The sequence below is a fragment of the Toxorhynchites rutilus genome, chromosome 3 (genome assembly GCF_029784135.1).
Source record: "Toxorhynchites rutilus septentrionalis strain SRP chromosome 3, ASM2978413v1, whole genome shotgun sequence".
Taxonomy (NCBI): Eukaryota; Metazoa; Arthropoda; class Insecta; order Diptera; family Culicidae; genus Toxorhynchites; species Toxorhynchites rutilus.
In genome coordinates, this window is record NC_073746.1 from 330,146,680 (window position 1) to 330,172,318 (window position 25,639).

At 39.0% G+C, this 25,639-nt stretch overlaps 1 protein-coding gene across 3 annotated transcripts in view; it reads right to left on the reverse strand.

The window, feature by feature from the left end:
- LOC129776197 (peroxidasin) overlaps positions 1–25,639 on the reverse strand; it is an 89,473-nt gene that overhangs the window by 25,553 nt on the left and 38,281 nt on the right. Inside the window, exons 2-6 of one of the 3 annotated variants that reach the window (XM_055781698.1) lie at positions 4,454–4,643; positions 4,062–4,303; positions 3,769–3,982; positions 3,459–3,636; positions 2,547–3,386 (exon numbers count right to left, since the gene is read on the reverse strand). In XM_055781698.1, coding sequence (XP_055637673.1) covers positions 3,224–3,386; positions 3,459–3,636; positions 3,769–3,982; positions 4,062–4,303; positions 4,454–4,523 — 867 coding nt within the window. In that variant the 5' untranslated portion in view covers positions 4,524–4,643 and the 3' untranslated portion in view covers positions 2,547–3,223. Of the gene's footprint in view, positions 1–2,546; positions 3,387–3,458; positions 3,637–3,768; positions 3,983–4,061; positions 4,304–4,453; positions 4,644–25,639 lie in introns of those variants that run through there. The other 2 variants (XM_055781697.1, XM_055781696.1) reach the window with 2 other exon arrangements.

A 25,639-nucleotide genomic window follows, 5' to 3' on the forward strand; every position in this document is an offset into this window, starting at 1 on the left:
TCTACATCTCTGACAATTTTCGAATTTTCCACCCTCCTATGCCAAATAGAAGCCATACTAAATTCGAGACCATTATATGCACACTCCAGTGATCCAACTGATTTAGAAGCGCTCACCCCGGGTCATTTGATGATTGATCGTCCTCTTATTGCTCTGCCTGAGCCCTCATACGATGAAATCCCAACAAATCGTTTGTCTCGCTGGCAATACGTTCAAAAACTGCGTGAACATTTTTGGAAAAGATGGTCAAAGGAATATGTGACTGAGATGCAAGTTCGAAAAAAATGGACTAAACAACAAGCCAATGTACAACCGGGTTTAATTGTCCTTTTGAAGGAAGATGACCTCCCACCTCAATGCTGGAAGTTAGGCCGTGTTATCAAAACCTATCCTGGAGCTGATGGTCTTGTCAGAGTGGTAGACGTGAAAACAAAATCTGGTACATACAAACGTCCGATTCACAAACTCGCCCCACTCCCAATCATGGAGAATTCCGACAACTCTAACCCAACACTCTCTGGCGGGGAGTATGTTCAGTCCGAGAAGCGCACTGAAAAGTATTCGTTTCGTAAGCCACGCCCACTTTAGTTTCGTCACAATGCACTTACCCAAATGAGGGTATATAAGAAGCGGCACCAACAGCGAAAATTATTCAGTTTGATCTCGACCGTGTGACAAGCAACAAGGAAAGGTGAACATTAACGGAATAAATAGCAGCATAATTGAACCAGCGGCATTAGGATGTCAGCAGTAGTGGCAGAGCAAGAAAAATAACAAACAGCATTGCATCAGATCCAGTGTCACGTCAGCAGAAGTGGCAGAGGAAGAAAAGATACGAAGAAGCAGCATTGCATCAGCGGCTGTACTGCGTCAGCAGCAGAGGGAGGAATATAACATCAGCAACAGCAGCGAGTGAATTTTAGTGTATATAAACATTCAGTGAATAATTATAATGAAAGCAGTGTAAATAAAGCATAACCCATGTCTCCATCTCGCACTACTCAAACCCAAAATCCATCAAGGTTAAGAAGAGTTTATTCAAGCATTTCCGAAAGAGTAAAAAATGCTCTTTTCAGAGCATGTAGAGAGTTTTCCATGCACGGAGCGGAGCCATTGGGGCTCCCACCCGTAGATTAAGGCGTGAGGAACACGAGGGTTCCTTCCATGCACCCGTTGTGTCCAAGAGTGGAACAACGCTTCCTACATACAGTCCACCCCTAGTTCCCAGCAGACGGAACAGCAAGTTCAATATTTTTTCGTAAAAATCTAGCTGATTGGCTCCAATTTGATATGTCGATCATCTACATCGGTTAAGTGGTTTGAAAGTCATGAATTTAAAAAAAAAACTAATTTTTGGGAAAAAGTGAAAAAAAAAATGATTTTACGGACCACCCTGAAATATATATATATATATATATTAGGGTGCCAATGTTTGTATGGGAAAAAATCGACCCTAAAATTTCAAAAAGCCGAATTTCAGCTCAATTGGACTTAAGGGAGAGTGGCGCAAAGCGGTCAAAGTTAGAGTTTTTTGAAAATCGAAAAATCACCCAAGGGAGGAGTAAAGGAAATCGGGGTTTTCGATTTTTTTTTTTTTGATGTCAAATGTCTTAAAATTGCATGAAACGTCGAGATCTAGTGTCATCTCGAAAAAAAAAATTTGTCAAAAAACGGTATACTTGCTACGAAATGTTGAATTGCACGATAATATACCCTATGCAAAATATTAGCTCATTCTGACTTCATTAACTGGTGTCGCAGACATTAAATTTTGAGTTTTTTGAAAACCGAAAAATCACCGGAAATCGGGGTTAAAAAAAAATTATTTTTGATGCCAAATGTCTTGTCGAGATTTACAGTTATCCCCAAAAAAAATTATTTGTCAAAAATCGATTTTTCAGGCGGAAAAACGCCAAGTGCCAAAAAAACATTTTTTCTGACAAGAAAAAATTTCGAGGTAACTGTAAATCTCGAAGTATCATGCAATTTGAAGACATTTGGCATGAGATTTTTTTTAAAACATCGATTTTCGGTGATTTTCAGTTCTTCAAAAAAAAACTCAAATTATAACCAGTAAATGAAGTCAGAATGAGCTAAAATTTTGCATAGGGTATATTATCGTGCAAATCAATATTTCGTAGCAAGTTCCGAATGAAAAATCGAGATAACTATTTTTATTGGCACCCAAAACCATACTTTTCGTTCCGTACTCCGAAAAAAGTCCCAGAATGCCGATTTTTGACAATTTTTTTTCGAGATGACGCTAGATCTCGACGTTTCATGAAATTTTAAGACATTTGACATCAAATTTTTTTTTTCGAAAACCCTGATTTCCTTTACTCCCCCTTTGCGTGATTTTTCGATTTTCAAATTTTTGCGCCACTCTCCCTTAAGTCCGATAGAGCTGAAATTCGGCATAGGGTGATTTTTCGAGGTGGTGAACATTTTTATGTGGTAACTTTTTGAAATTCGAGATGACCATTTTCATTGGCACCCAAATATATATATATATATATATATATATATATATCTTGGGGAAAGCGATATGAGCCAATTTAAAAATCACTTAACTCAATTTTTTTATGTATTTGTGTACGGGTATATGACCCCACGAGGACTCTTCAGTCCGTATCCGAAATTAGTCCATTTTTTTACGACTGATTTTTTTTTCTAGCACTGTATGTCTATCTGGAAGGCTGCTGCTTTTGATTTTGTCCTAAAAATCGACATGAACTTTCCGGTCAACTCAACACAATTATCCCTGATCCACTATGCTCCTATTAGCCATGAAAGCGTTCAAATGGGCCATGTTATTAACACAAACTCACAGCAGTTCTATTTGATAGTTTGGGTGACCCTTTACTGGCAGCTTAATCGATGATGAGATTTCGTTTTTGGAATGGGTAATTAGTGTTGTAACTTGTATGATATCGTGATCTGGTATCGGATGTGACGTCTAATTGCTTTAGTGGTGACACTGTCGTCTGGTGAGACATCCGTTTGATTCAATAAAAGCAATTTAGTGTTGATGTGCAGCATATCCGGGAAAGGAAAACAAGAGAAGAAAGAACATTCGAAGATGGGGCTCCTTGAAGCTAAAGGAGAACCGGAATTGCGTGATATCAGATTGCATCGGTTTGTCAACAATCTGCAACGGTTCATCAATTATCCTGTTCGAGCCACAAACCGCAGATTCCGACCCCGCTCAGCAATTGCACATATTTTATTCAAATACCAACAGACCGAACGTTCTCCCTCGTCTCGTTCTCGTGGACCGGCTCTCGCAAATTCTCAAGCGATGATTAATACTATTCATTCCCTCGGAAAATATCAAATTATAAAGTTTCTTTATCGTTGGTGGTATCCTGGAAATGGGTCCGCGGCGGCTACATGTCTCATTAGGACTCGGTTGAATCAAACCTTTAAATTGATTTAATGAACTTCTTTAAATTAATTACCTTATACCGCCCCGACTGGTGTCATAATTCAGCATCCTCATACCGTGCTTCCACGTCACGTAACTGGTTGGTTGTGGAACTTTGCTGATGATACACTTGAGCTCGATGGTACTGCCGGCTTTGTAAAACTTATCCACAGTTGCTGCTCCTCGTTCGTCGACGATCTCCACTTTTGGCACTGGAAAGGAGTTAAAGTGTGCGGCGGAAGTTAAATGCCCGTGTGAAAATCCTTATTCAATGATTGACTGCGTTTTCAACACATGAACATGTACGCAGGACCTCAGACCATTATGGCTCACCAGACACTTACCAACAACGATTAGATAAACGAGGTATACCAAGGGGGGATGGGAAGAAATACGGCACTCGTAGTGTCCCTCATCTCGCTCATTTGCATACTGTATCAGAAGTTGCCAATCATTAGGCAATTGATACTGCAAGGTGTAGCGGGAATCACTGCTGTAGGTGTGGCGGCCAACTGTAATTAGGTGAGTTTCGTCACCTTTCCGGCGCACCCAGGAAACCTGTGATGTTGTGTTATTGATATGGTGTATACATTAGCAGCTTCCTACCGGATGACACTTTGCGTTTTAATTAACTCACCGTTCGTTCTCTTAAATCGTTTACGCGACAATGCAAATACACGTCGGTGCCAAGCTGTGTGGTAACGTTTGCCGTCATGTTCGTATCGTCGAAAAACGGATACGGATCGTGGGTGGTGGTTTCCTCCGACTCGTCGTCAAAATCGTCATCTGGTAGGTCCGTGTAGGGGGAGGGTATTTCTTGCCAAAAGTTCCTCGGTAATGTTTTGAATGCGTTATCATTAAGCCCGATTTTGCCGACTGCTGCCGAGGGAGCGGAAAACAAAAGAGCATTCAAAGTTTTAACATTTATTTACATTTTCGTGAGAGGAAGGGGAAACAAAGGAAAGGCGAGCGGGGGAAAACGTGGGTGGTGGGCGTGAAAGGGGTAGGAAATGTGCGTATCGGTGGTACCTTGTATGGATCCGGTGACATGGTGCAACGATACGAGTGTTAATATAATGCGAAACGCTGGATTCTTCATAGCAGCATTTTATAGTGGTCGGGCTGTTTTTATTATCAATCGTTTATTGGGTTGGATTATTGACGATTGTTTTCGTTTTGATTACATCTCGTTTTTACAAACACGTTAATGGATCACGGGCTGGAAAAAGAAAATCCACTGAGTTATATTTTGCTACTTTTGTTGGCAGGGTGTTGATTCATCGTTTTGTTTTCAACAATAATAAATGGAATCATGTGAGCCATCGGGCGAAAATTGTTTTCTGCAATAGAAGGATGACCACAGTTATGCCTTTTTTTTCTCGGAAAAAAGAAATTCAACCTGGTTTAAATGGTTATAACTCCGAAAACTCCCCCAATGTGTGGGTATTCGCATTTATTCCTACCTACATCCGAAGCCGGCTGCTAGGCCTGATGGTGGCGTTGTTTTTCGTGCCAATGATATTAACTAGTGGATGCTTTTTCGACGAATTCACCACGGGTGGTAAACAATTTTCTTCATCGGCCCCAATTTCAGTCAACTCGTCGGAATTGCGTAAAACTTCCACCATGGGGTAAAATGTCGAAAAATTAACAGGAAATACATAAACACACTGGAAGAGAGCTACCGGATGAAAAACAAAAAACAAGAACGAGCGAGATCATCAAGGAAACGTCGGAAAAAGTATGTGGCATGCCGTTTCTGGATGAATCATGATGCAGCATACAATAATTGAGCCTCGTTTTGTAAACATATCCACGTCCGGAAGTTATCTTCTGTTTGGCAGTAGAAGCGCTCGTTTCCCGCTTTGGAGAAGCTTTCAAAGTCGTTAAAGTACCAGAATTGTTTTTTATGGGCCGTTTAACCATAAGGAGCGAATGCTTAAATATCGAATTACGTACACGCAGTGGATGTAATCTGGTGCAACAAGTAATTCAGAAGTATAATGCTCAATTAAAAGTTTAGGTTTTAATTTTCGTTCTCTAATTAGTACATGGACCGAAAAGTTTTTTGTATTGATACATAGACGGCATTGCAGTGAGTAAATAGTATTTTTCGTGAAAAAAGTTATCTTATATGAGACATCCAGTGTTGAAAAAAATCATCTTCGTTTAGCTCGAAAGCTTATATTTTCGGGCTAGGTTGCATCGAAAACCTATATACTCCAAACGAAAATCAAAATGACAGATCCAAGCAACCAGTGAATATGAGCAAATGAACTTTTGTTCATCAATATGTTTTGATGTTTATTTTTCCACCCAATGTCATTTTCATCTTGATTATTCACAATGCCAGAACAGAATTTCATTTTAGCCAAATGAATATCAGCTGTGTGAAATGAATACCAGAGGTAGCTGTGTGCGGCTGGTTTTTATGTAGGTCGGATTGTACTGATGCTTAAGTCCTTCCAAATCAACGCAGGCAACAAGAAGATTATGATATGTTGTAATCCATTTGACCATCGAGTCTAGGAGCAATTGTTATTCAATTGCAATAAGGTGTTTAGGGATCGTTCGCGATGCCGTTGTTACCGTCTCGCCAAACAAAATCCTGCGCGATTTCTTGCAAAGATCGTTTCATCGAACTCTGGCGTTTTTGTTCTCTAAATGATCCAGCCTGACTAATTTTATTTTATTTTTAAATTTTGGCTCGAAATCAATGCCAGAACGAATATCGTTTCGAATGTGAGAAATATCAATTTGTTGCTTTTGATATTCAAAGTATAAATAACAGCGAAGTTATGAACCCCACTCAATGCCGCATTCATTCATTATAGCAAATTTGTTCATGCACCAGCGATATGAACAAAATGAACTCGTTTGTTATTGTCATCAATATAATGAGGGCAGTGTGTTTCAAGCTGAAAAAAAAGTCATTTACACGGAAATAAAATCATATTCGTTACTCGTGAATATTTGTTGATATTCTAAGACACTGGAGACATCACATGAACGTTCTCATCGATTTTATTTGAAAAGCTATTGGAATAGACGTGTTGTATATTTTGTGAAAAATGAATATATTTCGAATACCTAGAGATCTACGTATCCGCAATTGATATCAAAGGAGATATGAATCAAACAAGTGTGCATACGCTGGAAGAACAAGAGAGAGAACATCGGAAATTATAGTGAAACAAAAACATGGTATTTTGTAGTAAAATGATCGGAAATAGAAGTTGAGCGAGATTGTTAACATTGTAAACATCCCAAAAAAATATGTGGGAAATGTGTGGGTATAAACACAAATAATGTCCTGTTCTTTCGTGTTTGTTAATTTCGTGTACCCTTCAGACGGCACCGCAGCAGGATATGTCCAAAAAAATTGTAAAGGATTGTATCTAGGACATGTGCATTTTCGACATAGAACTATTCGCTTGCTTATCACTTCGAATATTATTTTAGAATGTATTGAAATTTTTTAATAACTTTTTAGTTATGTCATTATTTTTACTCTACTTCAGTACTATAAATTTCCATTTAAAATTTGAACAAATTAAAACATTTTGTGGTTCTAATATTATATAATATTATAATGAAAAGTTTCGTTAACAATGTGTAGACAAATGTATAGACAAATGGATACATAAAAGTCAGAAATAAGTGTTTCATACAATTAAATAACATATTGAAAAAAAAATCATTCAAATTTTAACATTTGAAAACTGACTTCGCTCTTCTAATCTGATAGGGATAACACTAACGAGTTTGGGCCCGAATCATGGCCCTTAATTGAAAGTCGCCACCAGACGTCGGCACTATTCGTCTGTCATCGCGAATCGCCTCTCACAATCCCAACTATTTTTCCCGGTTGTGTCCCATTCACCCAAATACCATTCATCCAAAACACATTTACCCGAATGCAACATATACCCGAATGAACATTTCCTCGAATGCAACAAAAACCCGGATGCGACATTTACACGAATGCAACATTTACTCGAATGTAACCGATGCCCAAATGCGACATTTACCCGAATGCTACATTTACCCGAATGAAGAAGCAAAAATTCCGACGAAGCTGATTGTGAGTTTTGTCAAATCTCATGTAGACAAACAAGATTAAATCAAAACAACATGGAAGAGCAAAGTAATGGGGGCGAGTTCTCCAAGATGACGCAATCCGAGTCGGCCGCCGGCCCACCGTCGGAAGCATCGGCCTCTCGCAAGCAAAACTGTGTGCGTTACCTCGACGACTTGGGGCCACCTTGATTCCCTATCCACGCTAGATGGAAACTTCATCCCCATTACATTAAAATATCTTAATTCAATAATTACGAAAAGCATTCCCCCCTTGACTTTGAGCTTCTATGTCGGGTGGTGTTCAACTGATTTTAATTTATTATCAATATTAAAGGGTGTGTCACATCAAATTGCATCAAGGAAAAAACGCTGTAGAAATTTAATTTTTAGGAATTATATCTTCAGCTTTCGCTTATAATCAGATAAGAGTGTGTGTATAGATCACGTTGGCCATGCTTCACTGTCAATTTTTCGTAAATTTGGAAAAATGTCGTCGAACGAAAAAGAGCGTCGTGAATTAATCCTGCGCACTCATTTCGAGAATCCGGAGTTGTCACATCGGGACATCGGTAAGATGCTGGGAATCGTCCAATCCACGGTCAGCAGAGTACTAAAACGATACTTCGAGAACCTAACCATCGACCGGAAGGTGAAGAACGGCAAAAATGAATGCTCCGTCAGTGAAAAAGATCACAAGCGCGTAGTTAAGCAGTTTAGACGTGATCCAAGAAGTTCGGTCCGGGATGTCGCCAATAAGCTGAATATGTCAAGTTCATTCGTCCAGCGGACCAAGCAGCGGGAGGGCCTGCATACATACAAGGTTCAGAAGGCTCCTAACCGCGACGAAAGGCAAAACATGGTGGGGAAGACGCGAGCCCGGAAGCTGTACACCGAAATGCTGACGAAGCCGCATTGCCTGGTAATGGACGACGAAACCTACGTCAAAGCGGACTTTCGTCAGCTGCCGGGCCTGTTGTTCTTCTCCGCAGAGGACAAATTCAGCGTTCCGGAGGAGATTCGCAAGCAGAAACTATCCAAGTTTGTAAAAAAGTACATGGTGTGGCAAGCGATCTGCTCTTGCGGAAAGCGGAGCGCCCCCTTCGTGATGACCGGCACGGTAAACGGGCAGGTTTACCTTAAGGAGTGCCTACAGAAGCGCTTACTACCACTATTGAAGCAGCACGAGGGCCCGACCATCTTCTGGCCGGATCTCGCTTCGTGCCACTATTCAAAGGACGTGTTGGAGTGGTACGAAGCCAACGGGGTCACCTTCGTGCCAAAGAAAATGAACCCGCCCAACGCGCCGGAGCTTCGCCCAATAGAGAAATATTGGGCGATTATGAAGCAGGCCCTCCGGAAGAACCCAGAAGTTGTCAAATCGGAGGCGGACTTCAAGAGAAAATGGATTTCTGTTCAAAAAAACTACAACCTGACGTTGTACAGAACCTTATGGACGGGGTAAAGAGGAAGGTGCGAGCATACGGGCTTGGGCTCGAAGTATGAATAAAAAGAAAATGCCAAAAGTTGTTTAATAGTTTTTATTTTACTGCCTAAAATTTTCAAAAGGATCGGTCTACTGGGCGAATTTCTACAGCGTTTTTTCCGTGATGCAATTTGATATGACACACCCTTTATTAAATAAAAATTTTTTTTGAATGTTTCTTTCTTTCTCATTCGGGATTGTTCACCATTCGGGTAAACCTTCTATCCATATAAATGGTATTCGTGTGACCTTGTTTCTCGTAAATGCTCTGAAATCTCATTGTATTATGATACTGTTCTTTTTTTTCTTCCAACGCATTGTCTGTGTTTATTCCTTTTTTTTTAACAGATTTCAATAAATCATTTTATGAATTTCGTGTCGACTGCTTGAAAATAACAACATTTTTCTACAAGTATGGACTACGTTGATAATGTGTATAATTGAATTTGAAAGTCTTTCTTTATTCATACAAAATTAATAATTTTATTACTACAGTAATATATTATTATGATTTATTAATATTGGGTTGGGGAAAAAAGAAAAGAAACAAAAAATTTCGCATTTCTGATCGAAATTTGACGCTTTATTTAACATACTTAAAATTATCCAATTTATGTCAAATATGTGTCGTTTTGTTCGCAAACTTGTTGACCCCCCCCCCTAGTTTGCAAAAAACTCAGACAGCCAGTTTTCGCAAGCCAACTTAGTATCACCAAGAGCGTTTTGCATGGACCGGAAGAGATGATAATCACTTGGAGCCAGGTCCGGACTATACGGTGAGTGCAGTAGGACATCCCATCCGAGCTCCCGTAGCTTCTGGCGGGTCATCGAAGATGTGTGAGGCCGAGCGTTGTCCTGGTGGAAAACAACACCATTCCTATTGATCATTTCTGGCCGCTTCTGGTCAATCGCCTGCTTCAAACGGTCAAGCTGCTCACAGTAGAGAACCGAGTTGAGAGTCTGGCCATAGTTGAGCAGCTCATAGTGGATGATTCCCTTCCAATCCCACCAAACACACAGCAAAAACTTCCTGGCCGTCAATCCGGGTTTGGCGATGGTTTGGGCCGGCTCACCGCGCTTCGACCACGACCTTTTCGCTTCAGGTTGTCGTACGTGATCCACTTTTCATCACCAGTCACCATCTTCTTCAAAAATGGGTCGAGCTCGTTCCGTTTCAGCAGTGCATCGCAGGCATTGATTCGGTCTAAAAGATTTGTTTGCGTCAACTCCAATCCAATCTTCTGCAAATGGTTCCAAACGGTTTTATGGTCTATACTATACCCGATGCGATGAGTACAACACAAGATATGTTTAAGTGTTGCCATATATTGACAATATACGACATTTCTTTTTCCCCAACCCAATATGAAAAAAAGCTTCTAATAAAACAGCTGTAGATATTACATTCGGGTAAATGTTACTCTCGGGTAAATATTGCATTCGGGTAAATATCACATTCGGGTAAATGTTAATTCGGGTAGATGTTCCATTTGGGTACCTGTCGCATTCGAGTATCTGTTACATTCGGGTGAATGTCCTTCGGGTAAATGTGAAACAATCATTTTTCCTTGTGCGTGAAAACGGATGTCGATCTCTGCTTTGAAGTGCTGCATCAGAACATCGGAAATGTTTTATTGCAAATTTGTGAAAATGTACCTCATAGAAGTGATCACAAGTTTGCTGCTCGTCTAGAAGACGTGTTTTAGTTTCCGGCGTAGTTTTGAGGCCATCGATGTAAATTTGAATTTTGTTTTCGTAATGATGGATAGTATTTGTTTTTTATAGTTTGGAACGACCAAAAAGTGCTTAACTTCAACGTAGCATTAATCCCAAAGTCGATTATTTAAAAAAAAGGGAAGCCCCTAGTTTTGTTGGTAAAGGTGTGTAGAACGATGTGCCTACTTTGTTTCCGGCACAAGCTCTTTAGTTATCAAAATGGCCAACACGGAAGAGGAATGGCGTTGAAAAATTCTGCACGCGCTCCAAGAATTTCCGCTTTTGTCGCATAATCAGTTAGCGAAAAAGCTCAATTTGCCTCAAACGACGGTGTCTAAAGTGATTAGAGTGTTTGGGGAGAGGTTGACTACAATTCGGAAGCCTGGGTGGAGGAAACCGCATCCCGAAGGTCGAACAGACAACCCAAACGGTGAAGAGGACAACCACGAGGAGTTCAAACTTATCAATCCGATATGTGGCAGATAAAGTCGAAGTGTCCCACACCACGGTGCAACGCACCAAGAAAAGAGCTGGGCTGTCAACGTACAAAAAGGTAAAGACCCCGAACTGCGACGAAAAGCAAAACAAAATGGCCAATACAAGGACACGGAAGTTGTACATGACGATGTTGAGCAAATTCGACCGTATCGTTATGGATGAGGAGACATATGTCAAAACCTACTTTAACCAGCTTCCGGGACGAGAATTCTACACAGCGATGGGAAGAGGCAAGGTGACAGAGACATTTAAAAACATTGAATTGTCGAAATTCACAAAGAAATATCTGGTTTGGCAGGCGATATGCTTGTGTGGAGAGAAGAGCAGCATTTTGTAACAATCGACACCATCAACCAGGAAGTTTATGTCAAAGATTGCCTCCAAAAACATAGGGGAACCGCGGGTAATATGGATAGAGGGGGTAATATTGACAAGTGGTTGATTTGTATAGTTACATTTTGAATTTCCGATTTCTGTAAATGAGAACACCTTCTACATGTTATTCCATAATATTTGAGCCACCCTATGGCAATGAATACCGATCAAAAGTGGAAAAGGGAAATAAAAAATATTAATTTCGATATATTCGATATTAAGCATTTTTAGTGGATGAATATCAAAATTCAATTCGCTGATGGTTATATTTCGGTTTGTGAGTTAACAGAGAAGCGATATTATGTATGTACGGAAAAGTAAATTTATTTTTGAGTGGAAAAATTTCAATTATTGAAATAATTGTACTGGTGGGTTAAAACGGACAGTTGGCAGTGGGAATGAGATGAACTGTGAAAAGTCTGTTTAATCTATTCCTAAGGAATGCCTTGCGTCTATAAATAGAAAATAAAATCGCCAAATGTGGACTGTTTAGAAGCTGACTGGATCCAAAATTAAAATAGTTGAGGGTATGTCCGTTTTTACTGCTGAAAAGTACGATATCTCTTCTAGGTGGATTAATTCGATTTTTTTATCATTTAACGGACATTCGTATTGAGTTCAGACCTTGGTTGAATAAAATTATTTCTCTTGCGATCGATAAACCTCTACGCTTCATATATTACAAACCTGTCTATATTACCCCCACTACATGTCAATTATACCCGCATCGAAAAAAAAGTTGTACTTTTCGGTCTGTTTTAATTTTAATAAACAACATTGAAAAACATTTTTTTTTGTGAAATATTTGGCCAATTAGGTAGAAAAACAGTATATTGAATTGCAAGAAATTGCATCAAAGTTTTGGGAAACATGAGTTTCCAAAGGTATAATTGAAGTTCTTCTTAACATGTCTATTTTACCCCACCTCCTCTACATACAAATGAAATATAAATTTCTGCATAACTCGTAAACTAATTAAGTAAACGAAATTAAATAATCTAGCGAAGGGGTAAGCGCAAAACTCGAGGAAGGAATCGTCCGATTCGAGATGTCATCATTTTATTATATTTTCTGTATCGCAAGTGATTGAACAATCTTGAACGAGAATTTTTTTTTTTTAATTCGTTTATTTTTACAGGCTCAGTTACTTAAGTTTAAAGGAGCCGAATTCTTAAATATAATTTTAAAACTATATATATAAACAATTTTCTTACATCTATGGTTAGTAAGGTGGAAAACCGATTACTCGCGGTGTACTCGAGTTTAGGAGGGTGACATATTTTTAGGAGAAGGATGGGATATAAGGAAATTGTAACAATGTTGATGAACACTCAATTTATAAATCTATTCGTATATCTATAGTGTATTTACATTTCAACTTATTCTACTATTTATAGCAAGGGGACGAATTACCCACAAAGGAAGGAAAGGAGGGTATAAGGATGTAGGGGCAATCACACACGAAGATCTATAGCTTTAAGGTAAACATATATATGGGACATGTAATCAAGGTCTAACCGAGCCAACACATCTCTCACCGGCACATTGGGCTGTCTTCCTCGGGCCCGAAGGGAGTTTTTTAAATTCGATCTGGCGACCAGATACACCTCGCACGACCAAACAATGTGCTCGATGTCGTGATAACCTTGGCCACAAACGCAGAGATTGCTGCTGGCAAGATTGAAACGGAAGAGTAGTGCATCTAACGAACAGTGATTGGACATGAGTCGGGAGAAGGTGCGAATAAAGTCCCGACTCAAGTCCAGACTTTTGAACCACGGTTTGAGGCTAATCTTAGGGATAATCGAGTGAAACCACCGGCCCAATTCATTGAACGAGAATTGTGTCTGAAAATAATTTGATATTACAATGACGAGTTTTGGTAGAAGTACTAAGAAATTTATAATAAAAGGAAATTGTAAAGGGTCAATTAGAAGACCCAGGTGGCAGCGTCTTGTTGAAACCACATATCATTGATGTTAAGATCTTCCAATTGGCCGAAAATAATCTTCCAACACGATGCGATCGCGCTCTCCATTGACGGTAACATAACGATCTTTCTTATCGACGAAGAAATACGGCATGAAAACCACACCAAACAATATTTTTTGCGGATGCAATGGTGTTTCTTGTAGCACATGTGGGTTTGCATCTGACCAATAACGCATGTTCTGCTTGTTGACAAAGCCCTTCAGTCAGAAATGAGCCTCATTTTCTTCAATATTCTCCAGAGCCCAATCAGAGAGGTTTCGGCGCTTCATATGGTCAAGTGGCTTTAGTGCTTGAACCAAATTGATCTAATGAGGATGTAGCCCAAGATCTTTCCTCAAAATAAGCCACAATGAAGTTTGGGAGATACCCAACTCTTGAGAACGCCGTTCAATTGACTGATTGTAGTCATTTCGGATGTATTCACTTGCGGCTGCGATATTTTCGTTGCTACATGCGGGCCGGCTTCATGTTGACACGGAAACATCCAACAGCGAAAATATAGACTCAAATTTGGTCACTAAACTATGCATAGCCTGTCGGCTGGGACGATCATTACGGCCGAAAATTGGAGTACGCTCTATTAAGGATGCAACCACCAGCTCCGAATTTCCGTAGCAATTTTTAATAATAATTATACGTTGCTCGCTCGTGTACTTCACCATGATGAAAATGTTGACTTTGTTTAACGTTTTGACATTGATAGATCGTTGAAATGTGTTGAGAGTTCGTATACACGGAGACACCAAACTGTCAAATCGCTTATGGATGACCCCTTACATTCGTTTTCGAGGTAAAAATGACATCCGCGTTCGGTGCCGAATTCTATTTATGAACTACGCTGAGTTGGTATTAGTTAGAATGCAACACGAAAGTGGCTTGACTCAACAATTTCAAGAAACCGATTTGGGAGCTTTAGCAGTAAACTCTAAAAATCTCACTCTCTAAAAATTTTCTCATAGAGTGCCTTTTGAATTTTATTTTTAAACTTCAGGGTTAAAAGTATCCAAGTCTCGGGTTCCAGGAAGAGTGGGCTCGATTCGTGCAATTCCCATGAGTTTGTCAACCGGTTGTCATTCAAAAGCATAAATATCACCTTGGTTAGGGAATTAGATTCCTTGAACAGTATCGTGACGAAGATGTTCTGGAGAAAAGTGTTTCGCTTGTTGGAATTCCTAAATGCAATTGGAAGTCCACATCTATGGTTCCTTCTAAACGAGGAAGGATGCCTAAAAAACCGTTAAAATAAAGAATTCATAATTCTAGAAACACTGTCAAATATTGTTAAACTAATTCAAAGGGAACCCCATATGACAGCCAGTCAAATTTAGTAGAAGGATTTGATGATTCGGAAGATGCATCCGAGTGACAAACAACAATTATAGATAATAGAGTGCCATTATCTGTTTGATAATTTCAAATAAGCACCAGAATCTGAACATCAATCTGTGGCAGTGGTGGTATACAGTGGTTACCAATTCAATTAAATGTTCTCGAGTATTGTTAAAATTTAAGTGTGATTTTCCTCTTCTACAATAATTCAATTGAATACACTGATGCGATGGAGCTTATGCTCGGGACAAAAAGTACAAACAACGCCACTCTGATTTCGAAAAAAAAGAACAGGAAACAAAGTTAAACATTAACATCCGTTCCATTTGTTTCTCATCAATGTTGCCCCTCATTGGGGGCAGCGCTTGGGGACACACAGGGATAGAAAGTGGCTCCATTAAATAATTTTCATTTATTAAAACTGTACACTTCCGGCGGTGATTTATTGTACAAGATTCTAACAATCAGAACATGGCAAAGTCCTCAGCCAAGTTCAAACAATAAACTCCATGTCTTTCACGGAAAATTTTATTTGTAACTGTCTCAGTAGCAGTAGGCTTCATCTTGATAACCGCTCCGATGGCAGTGCTCCTTTCGTGCCAAATACGGAGATAAAGGATATTAGATAAAGCCAAGGTCTACTCGATTCAATTTCTGTTAAATTTTTCTCCTGTTTCTCCTGTTATGTGGCAGCAGGGCTGTGCTGCTGTGGTGTAAAGTCGTACAGAGAGTGTGGAACAATAGACGCAAAAGCATAATTTGCGCACGGAAGCCTTCCATGCTTCCATTATTCTTCTTCTCTCGTCATGGAAGCGGAGACATACAGACAGAAGGCATTTTGCTTTTGTCGTCAGCGAGAAGCGTTTTGTGTTTTATTTACGTTTGATGAATTCAGGGTGTCGTTTTGTAAAATTGTGTTATTTATGTGGATGTGGGGTGATGAAATACGAAGGCTCCACAAGAGAAGTTAAACGTGTGTGAAGAATTACGATTACGGAGAAAAGTGAATTTGCATGTGGCTTTAAATATTCATTGAATATTCCTTAGATGATTACCGTATATTAAAGACTGACGAATTTCACTTAATTAGAAACGTACTCTTTTCATCACTATTTGTGAAGGTTGAGTCAATATAGCATATGTGAATAAATGAAGTTATAGCATTTTGATGTGCTATAACTGTATTCCTCTGCTAACAAATAATTGTATTATAGTAATCAATTTAGATCAGTCTGGAACAACAACTATGTTAGAAAAAAAATCGGAGAATTTGTCTATTTGGAGGTGGCCTAAAATTGATGTAAGCTAGAGAAGCTCGTGCAAGTGATTTGATTCGCAATGTTCCCGAAACAATTCCTCGAAAACGCAATTTATTCGCTAGCGACGATGTCGAAATCTACGAAGCCAACGAAGTAATGGTTTAAAGAGTCAGAGAATGAAATGAATGAAAAATGATGGATAGATGAAATGAGTTCAAAGAACGACAGTTTATGTGATTTCTCCGAATTGATTCACTTCTATTGTTTCTGGATAACTTTACAAAATTCGACGCATTCCAGGGCCCAGAAATTTTATTGTCCTATACCCAAACTAGCGTTGGCAGAAAACATTTCATCTTCGGCAGAAATGATGCCATTTAGTGTGCTGGAGAGTCAAATGCACAAATAATGAGAGTCAAATGCACAAATAAAGCTTGAAAATGGTTTGTATGTATGCGTGCAGACATCTCTTTCTGTTTTCTTTTCTCATTTCATTTGGGATTGTGCCAAAACACTGTAAGAGGTTGTATCTAGGACACGACCGCATATTTTCGACGTAGAACTACGCAATTATATTATACAATCCACTTGTTTACCACTTCGAATATTATTTTAGAATGCATCCAAATTTTTCTAATAGATTATGTTCTTCGTTACAAATAAATTTGATGAACGTCCTTTTACGTTGGATATGATACCTAGGACTATCAAAATATGTGAACAGAAGAATTGTTAAACGATCATTGTATTTTATATTTCCCACTGAAATTATTGCACATCTCATGTTTACGTAGTTCTGGAACCGCGAAAGTTAATTCACCTCTAGTAATGAAAAATAAGATTTTATCAATTGTGATAGACGCGTAGAAATATTTCCTATCAATTGATGCAAACATCTTTCCGATCTGTTAAGAAATGTTCGAGTTATAAGCATTCAAAATACGGGTAGAGTTAACACACAAATCGGCAGAACAAATGTGTGGGAAAAAAGGAAGTTCTTCCAGTTTTCATGAATTTAAACCGTTTAGAGATTAGCGAATTGTAATGTATAGCATATCAAACAAATCTGGTATTCAAATCATGAGAATTCGTTCACAATGAAAATAGTTATTAACGTTAACTTTATTTCATAAAGGGGCGCATGAAGGAGAACAATATCTATCTCGGTCTGGGCCGTGTATGTGGCAAAGTATGCGGAAAGCTTATTTGTCTTTTGTTTCGCTCGCTCGTATTTATCGTATATTGCTGTACCATGTATTAGGCTGTCAAAAAAGTCCTGCGGTATTTTTTTTGAATTTTCATTTGTTCATAAATTTAGTTACAATCATCTGTTTTAAGTCAATGCGTCGTTTTGTTCGATGACTTGTTCCCAACGAGATGCCAACTTCATAATACCCCTGTTATAGAAACTCGCTTCCTTATTGGCAAAAAACTCGGATTACCAATTTTCACAGCCCTCTTTTGTGGCTAACTTCTGACTACCTAGCTCGTTCGCCATGGACAAAAACAGGTGGTAGTCACTTGGTGCAAGGTCCGGACTATACGGCGGATGCAAAAGAACCTCCCATCCGAGCTCCCGGAGCTTCTGGCGCGTCACCAAAGAAGTGTGTGGCCTGGCGTTTTCCTGATGGAAGACAATGCGGCCTCTGTTTATCAAAGATGGCCTCTTCTTCATGAGTGCTACCTTCAAGCGGTACAGTTGTTGGCAGTACAGGTCCGAATTGAGCATTTGGCCATATGGAAACAGCTCATAACAGATTATTCCTTGACAATCCCACCAAACACACAGCAGAACCTTCCTGGCCGTTAATGAGGGCTTGGCCACCGTCTGAGCCGCTTCAGCGGGCTTCGACCTCGACCGTTTGCGCTTCACGTTGTCGTAAGTGACCCACTTTTCATCGCCAGTCACCATCCGCTTCAGAAACGGGTCGATTTTGTTGCGTTTCAGCAGCGATTCACATGCGTCGATACGGTCAAAGATGTTTTTTTGTGTCAACGTGTGTGGCACCCATACATCGAGCTTCTTTGTGAATCCAAGCTTCTTCAAATGGTTAATAACGGTTTGATGACTTATCCCCAGCTCTTGGCCGATGCTACGGCTGCTACTATGCCGGTCTTTCTCGGCAATTTCAGCGATTTTGTCGCAATTTTCGACGACAGGCCTTCTGGAGCGTGGCGCATTTTCGACGACCTCTACACCAGAACGAAAACGTTGAAACCATCGTTGTGCGGTGAAAATGGAAACTGTATTGGGTCCATAAACTGCACAAATTTTATTGGCAGCTTGAGATGCATTTTGGCCTTTGTCATAGTAGTACTGTAAAATATGTCGGGTTTTCTCTTTATTTTGCTCCATTGCGACACTATACCTCACGAACGACATAACCAAACAAAACACTGTCAAGGACTATATTATAGCTTTCCAACAAGCTATAGTATGACTCGATACAATGAATACAACTAGAACTACGCGCTTACAACGATACCTCGCGGAAATACCGCAGGACTTTTTTGACAGCCTAATATATTATACAAATGTACCATGTATATTATACAAATTTGTGAGTCATGGCATTTTCTGTTATGTTATGTCTCATTTAATGTCATAAATCGGGATGACAAAACATGAGCTAAAAATCAATTTTGGGTGTAGTGGGGTAGAGCGAGGCTAGTTGGTCGTAGGGGTAAGTTAGTCAGTGACGATATCCTGAAGTCTGAGCGTCCAAAAAATTTGCGATCTATGGATGAAAAATAGCGAATTGCTGATGTAATAAAATAAGCAAATTAGAAAAACTTTTCATTAATTAGGTACGATCATGACGCCGATTTTCCCAAAAATCATTCACTATTTGCGCATTATAAAATAGGTTCTGAAAATGGTTAATAATCCTGAAAAAAATCGGTTCTAACGTAAAACAAAAGTTTATTGTTTGTATTAGTTTTAAATGTTGATGTAAATCGATTTAAAAGTTATTTTTTATTGAATTTTCATGAATATTCTTTTTCATATATAGAGGAGCTAGTTGGTCACACAAATTTCTCGTTTGAGAGCAACGCATAATTCTCAGGTATGCCGCGTTTTATTACGCAAGCTATAAACAAATATAGGAAGCATATGTTTTACTGCTAAACCCAGTGTATTTGAAACGAGACAACCTGATACCAACCACCGTACAATCCAGTATAATAATAATGTAAATATAAATATGACAGTTATCTTGCAGTATAACTGTCATATTTATATTTTGTTGCTGTAAAATTTTCATTGAATATAATAAACCCTTACATTGAATATCACAACTCGCAATAATGCATCGAGTAATGATGCATACCTGGAGGTTATTTCAATATACTTTGGGGCGAACGGTACAAATGCCATCAAACAAATGCAAGCATGAAACCGGTTGTGCGCCGCAGGGATGCCAGGTGATATTTTCAAATGTCTTCACCATAATATCGGAGGGAAGTTTTTCACACAAAAACGGAACTGTGATAACTATATTTGTTTATTTCAGCTTTCAGCATGAAACTAATTGCTGAAAAGGTATGTAACCGGAAAACCTTCGAATTGTGAAGTGGTCGTTTGGAAGATCTAGGTTAATCTATTGTATAGTATAGGCCCAAAATAATACATCGTATAGTCATAAATACTGGTACATGAATAAACGTACTCTACACGCAAACAGTAGTAGACGTATATAATCCTTCTTTTCAGGGATTTAAAGTTGTTACTTTTAGTTCATTATTACGCAATAAATTTTGTAGTATCAGTTGTTTACAATCATTGACATCTACTAAACAAAAGTCAAAAGCATTGCTGCAAGCGATACGCCAAGACCGCTAACAGACAAAATTTGATTACCGATGATGAGATTTTCACAATCGATAATTTTTTTGATAAACAGAACGATCGTGTATATGCTCGGTCATCACGGGAAGCGTCTGAGCTTATCCCGAGAGTTAAAAAAGCCACATCTGTGATGGTTTGGTAGGAAGTTTGGTAGGCATTTTACATTTTTGCGAAAAGGGGGTGAAAACATCGGCCAAAGTATATCAATCGGACATCTTGGAAGGCATTGTAAAACCATTTTAACCAAACAATGTTCGCTAACAAGCATTGGTCCTTTCAGCAAGTCTCTGCACCAGCACACAAGGCAAAAACAACCCAAACGTGGCTCAAAAACAATGTTCCGGATTTCATATCATCAGAAGATTGGCCATCTAGTAGCCCAGACCTGAACCCACTCGATTATGAGTTTTGGGGCGTATTAGAGGCTATGGTTTGTTGGCTCGTCACCCGGATATTGAGTAGCTCAAGCACGCCCTCACCCGTGCAGTGGGCAACTTTTCTATGGAAGTAGTGCGTGCTGCAATCGACAAATGGTCAGATCGTCTCCACCTATGCTGGAAGGCAAATGTAGGTCATTTCGAACAAGTTTTGTGTGTAATTTGTAGCTGTTGAGTAGCTTAATAAAACTTTGAAAGAAATTTTATATTAAGATGTTTTTATGGCCAATATGATTTGTGGCCAATATTCCGTGTATCAGAATTTATGGCTATACCAGGTAGAAATGCAATGTTACAATCATTCGAATTTTCGAGCGCAAATGAACTAATGTCTTCTAGAGACAAGATGTATTCAGACCGCTTCGTTCGCTCAGACTAGAGTCCTACTTTTTTGACGATATTTTCGACCACTAGTTAGTATTGATTGGAAATAATTTCTTTTAAAAATCCACGTGTGTTATCATACTGAAATGTATTCACATATTTCATAATGTCTTCAAAATGTCTGTTTTCAAAATGAAGACATGTCTTCAAACATGGCAACTCTGGTGCGCCGTAAAGTGGAAGAGAGAGCCGAAATGGTTGCAAAAAATTGCCTGACTAATCAACAACAACGAAATTTGATTAATTTGTTTTTTCACTTGACTACATGAGATTTGTTAACTGTTTTTGTTTTGATTTAATTATTTATTTATAATGAAGGAAACTTCTAATGGAAAAACGCTTATTATTTACCGACCAACTTACCCCGTGTGTGGGGTTAGTTGGTCAATTTATTCTGGAATATAAAGACGTTAAATAGAAGAAAAATGTCTAATAAATGATTCTCTGGTTATTTTTCATTGAAAGGGTAAAAGATAAGCTTCATTGTGGTACATAACATTCTAACGCAAAACATCGTACTACAAAGTTATAGTCAAATTTATTAAAAATGACCAATAGGCCCCGCCCTAACCTACGAAATGTGCGGAATACGAAGGAATAGGGTAAATGATCTTGGTTTGTCCAGTCGAAAATATGATCATGGTTTGCCCACTTTTTTGAATGCTCTAACTCAGCGCTCCTGTGTCAAATAAGGCCTTCGAATGTTTCGAAACATATAAATGAAATTGCCTTTTACATGATTTATAGTAGTTTGATAGTATATTTTTACGAAATCACATGTTTTAAAGGATTATAAAATACAACTTCTATTTGTGTCAATGCGCCCCTCATTCGAGCTAACTTTTAATCGATCACCAGATGATTATTTGGCACGTATTCAGACCTTTTCTGGATTACAACACTTATAAATATTGTAAACATCATGCTTGCTCACCATTTGTATCGGATTTACATAGCTAAACCATTAAACTAACGCATTCTGATGAACTCAATTCTTGATCATGAGTTGTCCAATTCAATAATGTTGTTTTGTCCACATGATTTCTATGGCAACCGCTTGGCGCGCTGCAGTTTGTTTATGTTTGTTTATGGTGTGCTTCGCGCATAGCAGAAGTATGGTTTTTCTGTGTTGATTGTGTTGAGGTGAACACTTCAAAAATGCCCAAGAAAAGGCAATATTCCTAAATTATGAATGAATCAATATGATGACAGTAAACTCAAGCAATGATAAATGCAACATCCAATTGTGAATTCGGATGTTTTCATTCAAAAATGGAGATTTCTAAAACCGGACAAACCATGATCATTTTTTTGGGCAAACCATAATCAGAGGTGGTCAAACCATCATCATAATTCTTCTTTAAGGAAAATCGTTAAAAAACATACAAATTTGAATAATTTCAACACCTTATGGTAGTATTAGCTGTGCTCCCTTGGCCGAGTGGTTAGCGTCATAACTAACATGCCGGGTGTTCGGGTTCGATTCCCGTTCTGGTCGGGGGAATTTTTCGTCAAAGAAATTTCCTCCGACTTGCACTGTGATCACGCGTATTCTAGAGCTTGCCACTCAGAATGCATTCAAGGCGTGTTATTTGGCATAGAAATCTCAACTAAGTACTAATAAAAATGACGCAAGTAATACTACGTTGAGACGGCGAAGTTCCTCTAGGAACGTTAGTGCCATTGAAGAAGAAGAAGAAGAAGAAGATGGTAGTATTAGCAACTAGAGACTTGGGGCTTTTCAACAAACCCAAACGTATCGTATCGATTATGTGTGATTTTCATGAAGAAAAATCGATTTGCATTTATTAATTCCGTAAAAACACCCCAAATTGGACAAACCAAGATCATTTACCCTACGAATACGAAGCAAGTGCTCTTGTAGCCGAGTGGTTAGCGTCACACCTGACATGCAGGGGGTTCGGGCTCGATTCCCGTTCTGATCGGGGGAATTTTTCGTTAAAGAAATATCCTCCGACTTGCACTGTGGTCACGCGAATTCTAGAGCTTGCCACTCAGAATGCATTCAAGGCGTGTAATTTGGCACAGAAATCTCAACTAAGTACTAATAAAAGGACGCAAGTAATATGCTACGTTGAGACGGCGAAGTTCCTCTAGGAACGTTAGTGCCATTTAAGAAGAAGAAGTAGAAGAAGAAGAAGACGATTACGAAGCAGCGGAAACAGCACGCGATATAAACAATGCGTTTGCCCAGGAATGAAATAAATAAATATAAGGTTAGGGAAAAAGTAATTCATTATTTTTGCGTGAAATTCAAAACTTTTTTAAGTATGCTTCGGATTGTCCGATTTGGGTCAAATATGCACCGTTTTATTGTAAAATGTCATTCTAAAGGTAGCTTCTCTATCGAGCATATTGTCTGGTCGTGTATCCGGTTCCATGCTGCTCGCTCTCAGTTCTCTAGAGCACTGAGTGACCGGCTAGTGACCATTCCATCCTGGATTCTTCGAGTCGAGAAGACGCACTACGCTATGTATGGGGTACAAACTAGGGTGCGTTGCTGATTAATGGTCAGCTGACCACAGTGCAAGTCGAAAGAAATTTCTTTGACGAAAAATCCCCCGGCTACAACGGGAATCGAACCCGAACACCCGGCATGAAAATGTGAGACGTTAACCAATTGAGGAAGATAAGGCAGTACGGAAATTTCTTTAAAATTAGGAAAGCGTTGCGGGGTGTGAAGGAATCGACAGTGTAAGCCGAGGAAGTGACGTTTCTAAATTGTTCAAGCAAGCGAGGTTTCCGTCTGAATTAAAATGCTTTCATTTTACATAGTGAATATTAATATGAATTTCACTTGTCAAAAATGCTTCAAAAAACTCCAATTCATAAATTCCGAACACCTAATTTTAAAAACTAAATTTACCGAACAATAATGTTGTTTTGATACTTATGAATGCTGTTATACGGAAGGATATATTCTAAAGAATATGGGGGTTTTCATTATTCAATTATTTATAACACTGATGTTTCAGTGCTCAAAATGAAGTATTCGGAATTTGAGTTTGTTCGGCATATGAGTCAAAATATATAGGTTTATTTAGCTCTACGATGAAAACTAAACAGCTTTAAAAATTAGGTTAAAAAACCAGAGGTGCAAGATCTCGTAATCAAACAAAAGCCTATGTAATCCCTAGCATTTTTTGTGAATGTGCGTGCAGATCTTGTTCTTTTGTTGGCATTTCCGCGCTTGGACCATTGATTTGCGATGCCATTTCGGAGTAACTTCGGAAATAACTGATTAACAAGGCACTGCCGCAATGAAAAATCACACATTTATCGGGATATTGAAAATCAACAATCACAACATTCAATGAAATAAATGTAAATGAAGTCTCATGATTCGAACTTTAAAGAAAGCTCAGATAGAACAGAATTAATATGATTGAACACAGATGTAAATTTGCTTGACGTCGAATGGAATGACAGCAGTATCGACAAACGAAATAAACGCGTTACGCTGATAAAAATCAGTTTTCAATATTTCTTAACACACCGTTTGGTAGCGATCACTTGCCAATCAATATATCAATCAAGTGTAGCCCGCAATCCACTGAACCATCTCGAGTTCCATTTGATCTAACAAGGAACATCGACTGGCAAAAATTTGCAACGGCGGTAACAATCGGTGTCGAATCAATAGATATACTTCCACCATTGGAAGAATATCGATTCTTCGTCGATTTATTGTATAAAAGCTCACTGGAAGCACAAAAAAGAAAAGTTCCAAGTGCTTCATTTAAAAGAAAACCAGCCACTCCTGGCTGGGACGATGAATGCACAAAATTGTATTTGAAAAAATCTGATGCTTTCAAAGCTTTTCGCAGACATGGAACATCCACACACTTCGAGGAATATTCAAAGCTTGAAATACAGCTGAAACAATTAGTTAAAGCAAAAAAACGCGGTTACTGGCGCAATTTCATCGAAGGTCTTTCTCGTGAAACCTCAATACGCACCTTGTGGAGGGTAGCTCGCAACATGCGTAACCGTTCATCTACCAACGAGAGTGAAGAATACTCCAACCGATGGATATTCGATTTCGCTAAAAAGGTCTGTCCAGACTCAGTTCCAGCCCAACATATTCTTCGAGAAACGTCTTCGAGCGGTGGACCTCTGGACAGACCATTCTCAATGCTGGAATTTTCTATGGCTCTTCTTTCATCGAACAACTCTTCACCCGGAAGCGATATGATTAAATTCGTTCTTCTAAAAAATCTTCCCGATATCGCGAAAAGACGCTTGCTAGACTTATTCAATACTCTACTAGAAAACAATATTGTGCCACCCGAATGGAGACAGGTCAAAGTGATAGCAATTCAAAAGCCTGGCAAACCAGCGTCTGACCATAACTCATACCGTCCGATTGCTATGCTCTCGTGCATTAGAAAATTGCTGGAGAAAATGATCCTTCGAAGACTCGATCAATGGATCGAGACAAATAATTTGCTATCAAGTACACAATTTGGGTTTCGCAAGAGCAAAAGAACAAACGATTGTCTAGCGTTGCTTTCTACAGATATTCAACTGGCCTTTGCGCACAAGGAGCAACTGGCTTCAGTATTCTTGGATATTGAGGGAGCTTTTGATTCAGTTTCCATAGAAATTCTGTCAGACAATCTGAACAGATGTGGACTTCCTGGAATTTTGAATAACTTCTTGTACAATTTGTTGCCAGAAAAGCAAATGAACTTCACCCTTGGACAGCTGACAACTTCCAGAAATAGTTATATGGGTCTACCCCAAGGCTCATGTCTCAGCCCCCTTCTTTATAATTTTTATGTGAAAGAT